Raw genomic sequence first — 8,717 nt, 5'->3', positions numbered from 1 at the left:
CTCACCAACATCATGTGTACACCTCACCAATAATTAATGTACACCTCACCAGCATCACGTGTGCCACCTCATGGATTGAACTCTACCCTGTTCTTCATGATTCATCCATGATGCAGGGCCTTCATTATGCCAGTACACAGCCTAAAAGGCTGCGTCCACCAAAACGTATTACATACATGGCTTTAAAACACATCAATACTCCAAGAAACTTACTCACAGAAACATGCATAAACATAGTATAGAATAAAACGTTGGCTTTGTTCTGCAGTCTAGCAACCAAGACTTGAGCTATACAACTCAAATGGCTTTGTTCATGTTATGTCACAGTATGTTATTATTCAAGGGCCAGCGATAACGATTTGTTTCATATCTCTCGTGTTGTTGTCATGTTCTGGTGTGTGGCGGATGTAATAGCTAGCTACAACCATGCAAGCAAAGGACCGGTCACCATAACAACGATGGTACGTTGGTGATTTATTCCAGGAGTGGAAGGGAGGGAATGAGGGAGAGGAAGGTGAGGGGGGTTGGAGAGAGAGAGGGAGGGAGGGATGGAGAAGGGGCTGGGGTAATCAGTTCCTACTGGGGGGCAAGCAGGGAGGTAATGGAGAAAATTAGCCAAGAGATTTTAGTGTTTTAGACTCCATGCTGTGCTGCTGTAGTGACACTGGATCACAATGGAGCGGTAGCAGCTTTTATTGTGTCAATGGCTGGTTCATGTTCAGTAGGACACACTGTAGCAAAACGGTTTGGAACAGAATTAGTATTGGAACAGGATCCCTGTGCCAATACTCCTCCTTTGCCTCCCACTCTTCCTCTACCGCCCTCATTCTCCCATTCTTTCCTCCTCTATCCTTCTCTCTCCTCCTCCTCCCCTGGCTATTGTCCAGTATTGGCCTGGCTGGCCAGCTGTGTGTCTCAGTGCTTATCTGAAGCACACAGTGAGTGCTGGCTAACAGAGGTGTCTCTGCGGCCAGACAAGCCCAGTTGGAGAGAGTCTCTGGATCTGCTGGCTCTGTGACTGGTGAGGTTCAGGAGCTGGCTCTGTGACTGGTGGAAGGGTTCAGGAGCTGGCTCTGTGACTGGTGGAAGGGTTAGGAGCAGGCTCTGTGACTGGTGGAAGGGTTTAAGGAGCAGGCTCTGTGACTGGGTGGAAGGGTTTAGGAGCTGGCTCTGTGACTGGTGGAAGGGTTTAGGAGCAGGCTCTGTGAACTGGTGGAAAGGGTTTAGGAGCAGGCTTGTGACTGGTGGAAGGGTTAGGAGCGGCTCTGTGACTGGTGGAAGGGTTTAGGAGCTGGCTCTGTGACTGGTGGAAGGGTTTAGGAGCAGGCTCTGTGACTGGTGGAAGGGTTTAGGAGCAGGCTCTGTGACTGGTGGAAGGGTTTAGGAGCTGGCTCTGTGACTGGTGGAAGGGTTTAGGAGCTGGCTCTGTGACTGGTGGAAGGGTTTAGGAGCAGGCTCTGTGACTGGTGGAAGGGTTTAGGAGCAGGCTCTGTGACTGGTGGAAGGGTTCAGGAGCTGGCTCTTGTGACTGGTGAAAGGGTTTAAGAGCAGGCTCTGTGACTGGTGGAAGGGTTAAGAGCAGGCTCTGTGACTGGTGGAAGGGTTCAGGAGCTGGCTCTGTGACTGGTGAAGGGTTTAGGAGCAGGCTCTGTGACTGGTGGAAGGGTTCAGGAGCTGGCTCTGTGACTGGTAAGGGTTAGGAGCTGGCTCTGTGACTGGTGGAAGTGTTTAGGAGCTGGCTCTGTGACTGGTGGAAGGTTTCAGGAGCTGGCTCTGTGACTGGTGGAAGGGTTCAGGAGCTGGCTCTGTGACTGGTGAGGGTTCAGGAGCTGGCTCTGTGACTGGTGGAAGGATTCAGGAGCTGGCTCTGTGACTGGTGGAGAGGTTTAGGAGCAGGCTCTGTGACTGGTGGAAGGTTCAGGAGCTGGCTCTGTGACTTGGAGGAAGGTGCCTGTGGACTGTGGAAGGGTTTAAGGAGCAGGCTCTGTGACTGGTGGAAGGGTTCAGGAGCTGGCTCTGTGACTGGTGGAAGGGTTTACGAGCTGGCTCTGTGACTGGTGGAAGGGTTTAGGAGCTGGCTCTGTGACTGGTGAAGGTTTCAGGAGCTGGCTCTGTGACTGGTGGAAAGGGTCTGTGACTGGTGGAAGGGTTAAAGAGGCAGGCTCTGTGACTGGTGGAAGGATTCAGGAGCTGGGCTCTGTGACTGGTGGAAGGGTTCAGGAGCAGGCTCTGTGACTGGTGGAAGGTTCAGGAGAGCTGCTCGTTAGGCTCGACTGGGTGGAAGGTTTCAGGAGCTGGCTCTGTGACTGGTGGAAGGGTTCAGGAGCTGGCTCTGTGACTGGTGGAAGGGTTTAGCGAGCTGGCTCTGTGACTGGTGGAAGGGTTTTACGAGCTGGCTCTGTGACTGTGGAAGGGTTTAGGAGCTGGCTCTGTGACTGGTGGAAGGTTTCAGGAGCTGGCTCTGTGTGACTGGGTGGAAGGTTTCAGGAGCTGGGCTCTGTGACTGGTGAAGGGTTTAGGAGCAGGCTCTTATGGAGTGGAAGGGTTTAGGAGCAGTCTGTGACTGGTGGAAGGGTTCAGGAGCTGGCTCTGTGACTGGTGGAAGGGTTCAGGAGCGGCTCTGTGACTGGTGGAGGGTTTAGGAGCAGGCTCTGTGACTGGTGGAAGGTTCAGAGCAGTTCTGTGACTGGTGGAAGGGTTTAGGAAGCAGGCTCTGTGACTGGTGGAAGGGTTAGGAGCTGGCTCTGTGACTGGTGGAAGGGTTCAGGAGCAGGCTCTGTGACTGGTGGATAGGTTCAGGAGACAGGACAAGGAGAGCTTGGGGTGGTTTAATCAACAACACGAGGCTGCAGCTACAGTTGCATGGATGACACCAAGGTTATTATAGTTTGATGTTTTTATATTCACTTGTATTTCTATTCATTTGGGGATTAAAAAAACAATTCAGTTTAGTTTCAGTTATTTTTCAGACCTGATTTGCATATTTTTTTATTTTGTTTAAGTTGTATAAAAAAACATRTATATTTCGTTTTTATATGATTTAATTTTAGTTTTAGTGTTAGAGACAGAAAGCATTCATGGGAGGCTAGGAGCCATTTGTGTAGAATATATTTGTGTGTATTTTTTGGGGAAGTCACTTTGCAACTGTGGGGCAGTAATACATAAGGTGATGGGTCATGTCATAGTTTAGGTTTAAATTATAAAGTAGAGATTGGTGCAAAACATACAGAAGTGAAACGGATGTCAGTGTAGCTTCCTCCACTGTCCCCGTACCGGGCGCAAACCAGTGATCCTCTGCTTGCAAACACATGTGACTGCCCTACTTGACAACATACCAACTGTTTGAGCTTTCAAGAAATACCTAATTCAATAGCTCCATCAGTGACATTTCAAGTTAGCTGTGGAGTGAGCTTACAGTACATTCTTAAGTCCGTTACACTCACCCCTTTTAAACTAACTACACAGTGAGTGACCCRAGCCGTTGAYCTGAGCTGAACTGTCGAWCCGAGTCACAGCACCAGTGAAACGGACGTCAGTGTGKTGCTAACAGTGCAGCTTCCTCCACTGTCCCTGTCCCCATACGGTGCTCGAACCAGTGATTCTCTGCTCGCAGACACARGTGACCWCCCAACRGTTTGACCWATAGAAAAATAGCTAAAATTTCTAGTTAGCTGTGGAGTGACATTAACGTTCTTAACTTCGTTACAGAAGGAAACTCTCTCTCYCCCATGTTTACACCAATCCAATGCTTTTTAAATMTTGTTTAAAAAAATYGAATGAATTTAAATACCTAGATGATTTTTTCCCCTGTTAGCTAGTGAAGGCTAATGATAGTGATGCACAAGCTAGGCCTATTTGAAACATCGCCATCTACTGGTCATATTTATCCACCAGCTTCAGTAGCTTGAAAACCCTCAAAACGCTGAACATAATTCATGKTGGTTTATATTTGACTTTAGCTAGTTTTGGAGTCAAAGATAATAGTTTTAGTTTTTCAAACAGGTCTGTTAATTATTGTATTTCAGTTTACTACTCTTTTTTCATAATTTGTTTTCATTTRTGTTTRAGTTTACTATAATAACCTTGGAACACACATTCTTACACGCAAGCATGAACCACATAGAGACAAAAGCGGCACACACACTTAAATATCCCCCCCTCCCACTCACACTCCCTCATTCACCCTGCCAACCTCTCGTACATGCACCCTCGCCCACTCCATCCCTCAACCACTACCTCTCCTGGAATAGAGAAAGAGAGAGAGAGAGAGAGAGAGAGAGAGAGAGGAGGAGGAGAGAGAGAGAGAGAGAGAGAGAGAGAGAGAAGGAGAGAGAGAGAGAGAGAGAGAGAGAGAGAATATAGAGAAGAGAGAGAAGAGAGAGAAGAGAGATATAGAGAAGCAGAGAGAGAGAGAGAAGGAGAGAGAGTAAGAGAGAGAAGAGAGAGAGAAGCGAGAGAGTAACGGAGACGAGAAGCGAGAGAGGAGAGAGCGAGACGAGAGAGAGTAAGAGAGAGCGAGAGACAGAGAGAGAGAGAGAGGAGAGAGAGAGTTTGAGTTTTAAATAATCTTTATTGGGTCTGGAGCCCACCACACAATAAATACTCATACAAAACCATAGTACACATCAAATAAAACACAAACTCCAATTCCTCCTTCACAGTAACTAAACACAACAGCCTCTGAATACCCCATATACTCATAAACAGATCAATATTGTTGACAAGTTTATAATAGGCAAACTCAACCCTTAGTCTCGCTGCCAACATTCCCTCCAGCATTCCCCATGGCTGGACAGAAGCGTCCAGCCATGTATACGGGTAAGATAGTCCAGCTTGCTACATTTTCAGATATTACACATTTCTAATTTTGTCAGAAAGACATTTTAAATTTCAAGTTAATGTGTACTGTTAGCTAGGTAACTAGCTAACGTTATGTGTACTGTATGAGCTGTGTAGTAATATTATTTGTATTTCAGAGCCATTTGCTTTGCTAGTCATTAGCCTAATGTTAGCTAGCTAACATTGACCCTGGATGGTTAGCTACCTGCAGATTCATGCAGGGTAGTAACGTCATGAGTTGGGATTATGGTTCATTGTTTAGCTAGCTAGCTACATGTCTTAACAAGACTCCACTATGCAAGTATCCATTTCATTAAAATGTTCATGATGTCACTGCGACACGACAGCTGTTGACAGACGTAGCTGGTAAATTCTGCTACATAACAACGAATCGAACGGGTCGGTCACATATTGGTACAGGTGTTGTTAGGCCCGAGATGAGAAGGTGAAGGCCTGCAAACCGTGCCAACATATCCTTCAAACACCGGCTTCGAGGGCATTATCACTTTTATACAACAGGTTACCAACATATTCAAATCATTTTAATTAAAAAATAAAAATAAAAACGTTATTTTGATTAATTTATTTATACTATTTCATCCTTCCACAAGATATAGTCCCGACACAAATCTAGGGTTGCTTCCCAAACCGGCTGGTCGTTTGTTCTATCGGTTCTGTTTCCAGAGACGCGACCCAGTCATTAAGTCTTCTTGTTCTGTATCGATTTGTTTGTTCTAAATGTTCTATTGCCATACTGGCTGGAAACGTTCTTATCCCTTGTTTGCTAGCTAGCCAACTACGGCTAATTTACAGTCACGTCAAACAGTGCAGCCAGAATTACAACAAAGTATCTGCATTTACATTTGTTTAAGCTGTTTTCTAGTGACATTTATTTGGATACATCCATAACATTGAGCTAATGATTTCACCTGGCATAGAAAATGTGCTCTCTCGTCAGGACACTGTTGTTCAGAAGAGCTAGCCAACAACACAGATAACACAATAACTTCAAACTGAAGCTGGAAAGACTGCAAACTAGCTGCACTTCGTTTCATTTGGACTGTTTTCTATTGATATTTCTTTGTATATATCCATAAAAATTATGCTGATTCATGATTTCGACTGGCTGAGAAAAGTTGCCTGCCTCTTTGTCTCATCCCGGCTCCTGACGCGTTCATTACTATGCGACCGCTGGAGATCGAATTTGAGTATTGAAACAATATTGCAAATGTTGGAGATACAGAAAGCAAGGTATATACGAATCTTCGCTGTTGAAAACTAAATGTTAATCTAAAAGAAATGTGAGATAATGTCAAGATGCTTTTTATAGTGAAGATTTMGTTTATAAAGTACCTGGCTGGGCTGATGAGACAGTGGATTGCGCAGTCAGATGGAACAGAGTAAATAGGCCTTTTAACGTCATAGATTTAGACCCACACATAGTATAAATATGTTATATAGCCTACAGCATCGTATATCCCAATGTTTTATGGGTACATAATCACGATAGGACAAAGGTTGATATCGCCCAACCCTAATATATATACACTGTCTCTCTTTTAGATGCATACATTATCTCTCTTATACACACACAGACACAAACACACACACGCAGAACATGAGCCAAGTGTGGAAGTCCTTCAAACACATCTCATTCACACACACAAACTAGTAAACACACAAAATAATCAATGTGTAAAGTGCACGTAGGTGTGCACTTTGGTGTCTGCATAATATACAGTTATGCAGTGTTAACTTGAAGTCGATATACTGTAAGTTAACGAGTTTGCTAGTCTGCAATCTCGGCAGGTCTGCATGTCATCATATCGTAACATCATATTGTATCATAGCATCGTATACCCTCTTCTGCCTGCTCTCGGCAGCAGCCAGCTGTGCTGACATCCTCTCCTGCATCTTCCTGCAGTGCGCCATGACTGCCTCCAGGACTGAGATGGGGCTGGAGCCAACTGGCCGGTGTTCTTTGTCCCCCCCGGGGACACAGTCAAAGTCCCTCTGCAGGGCCAGGAAGGGGTCCGTCAGACTGAAGTGGCCYTAACGCTCCTGGAGGAACACATCCTTACGTCGCGCCTACGGAGAGATAGAGGGAGACACAAAGTTACATTTGAAAATAATCACATCAATCACTGACCAAGAGTGTTGGTCATGTTCATATATATATATATATATAGAGAGAGAGAGAGAGAGAGAGAAGATCAAACTGAAGATCTCGTACAACGCTGTGTATTACTCCCTTCACAGAACAGCACAAACTGGCTATAACTAAAATAGAAAGAGGAGTGGGAGGCCCTGGTGCACAACGGAGCAAGAGGACAAGTACATTAGTGTCTAGTTTGAGAAACAGATTCCTCACAAATCCTCAACTGGCAGCTTCATTAAATAGTACCCACAAAACACCAATCTCAACATCAAAAGTGAAGAGATGACTCCGGGATGCTGGCCTTCTAGGCAGAGTTGCAATTAAAAAGCCATATCTCAGACTGGCCAATAAAAATAAAAGATTAAGATGGACAAAAGAACACAGACACTGGACAGAGGAACTCTGCCTAGAAGGCCAGRATCCCGGAGTCACCTCTTCACTGTTYACGTTGAGACTGGTGTTTTGAGGGTACTATTTAATGAAGCTGCTATAATTGCAAAAMAGTTTTCTAATGATCAATTAGCCTTTTAAAATGATACACTTGGATTAGCTAACACAACGTGCCATTGGAACACAGGAGTGACGGTTGCTGATAATAGGCCTCTGTACGCCTATGTAGATATTCCAAGCTACAATAGTCATTTATAACATTAACAATGTCTACACTGTATTTCTGTTCAATTTGATGTTATTTTAATGGACAAAAAATGTGCTTCTCTTTCAAAAACAATGACATTTCTAAGTGACCACAAACTTTAGAACAGTAATGTACATGTAGGCAGAGTTAAAGTGACTATGCATAAAAAAAACAGAGAATAGCAGCAGCGTAAAGAGAGGGGGGGGCAATGCAAATAGTCTGGGTAGCCATTTGATTAGCTGTTCAGGAGTCTTATGGTTTAGGGGTAAAAGCTGTTAAGAAGCCTTTTGGACCTAGACTTGGAGCTCCGGTACCGCTTGCCGTGCGGTAGCAGAGAGAACAGTCTATGACTAGGGTGACTGGAGCCTTTGACKATTTTTAGAGCCTTCCTCTGACACCGCCTGGMATAGAGGTCCTGGATGGCAGGAAGCTTAGCCCCAGTGATGTACTGGGCCGTATGCACTACCCTCTGTAGTGCCTTGCGGTCAGAGGCCGAGCAGTTGCCATACCAGGCAGTAATGCAACCAGTCAGGATGCTCTCGATGGTGCAGCTGTAGAACTTTTTGAGGATCTGAGGTCCCATGCCAAATCTTTTCAGTCTCCTGAGGGGGAATAGGTTTTGTCGTGCCCTCTTCACGACTATCTTGGTGTGCTTTGACCATGATKGTTTGTTGGTGATGTGGACACCAAGGAACTTGAAGCTCTCAACCTGCTCCACTACAGCCCCGTCGATGAGAATGGGGGCGTTCGCGGTCCTCCTTTTCCTGTAGTCCACAATCGTCTCCTTTGTCTTTATCACGTTGAGGGAGAGAGAGGTTGTTGTCCTGGCACCACARGGCCWGGTCTCTGACCTCCTCCCTATAGGCTGTSTCATCGTTGTTGGTGATCAGGCCTACCACTGTTGTGTCATCKGCAAACTTAATGATGGTGTTGGAGTTGTGCCTGGCCATGCAGTCATGAGTGAACAGGGAGTACAGGAGGGGACTGAGCATGCACCCCTGAGGATCAGTGGTGTGGCGATGTGTTGTTACCTACCCCTTACCCCCTGGAGGCGGGCCCGTCAGGAAGTCCAGGATCCAGTTG

The 8,717-nt window shown here is 45.7% G+C and overlaps 1 protein-coding gene across 1 annotated transcript in view; it reads right to left on the bottom strand.

The window, feature by feature from the left end:
- Positions 1-8,717, bottom strand: part of LOC111961045 (cortactin-binding protein 2-like) — a 112,215-nt gene that overhangs the window by 17,823 nt on the left and 85,675 nt on the right. Inside the window, 1 exon segment of the mRNA XM_070443221.1 lies at positions 6,700-6,927. Within this exon segment, the coding sequence (XP_070299322.1) occupies positions 6,700-6,927 (228 nt within the window).

Source organism: Salvelinus sp. IW2-2015, linkage group LG4q.1:29 (assembly GCF_002910315.2).
Source record: "Salvelinus sp. IW2-2015 linkage group LG4q.1:29, ASM291031v2, whole genome shotgun sequence".
In the NCBI taxonomy this organism is placed as follows: Eukaryota; Metazoa; Chordata; class Actinopteri; order Salmoniformes; family Salmonidae; genus Salvelinus; species Salvelinus sp. IW2-2015.
The sequence above is the reverse complement of the archived record's forward strand: the minus strand, read 5'-3'. Positions and strand labels throughout refer to the sequence as shown.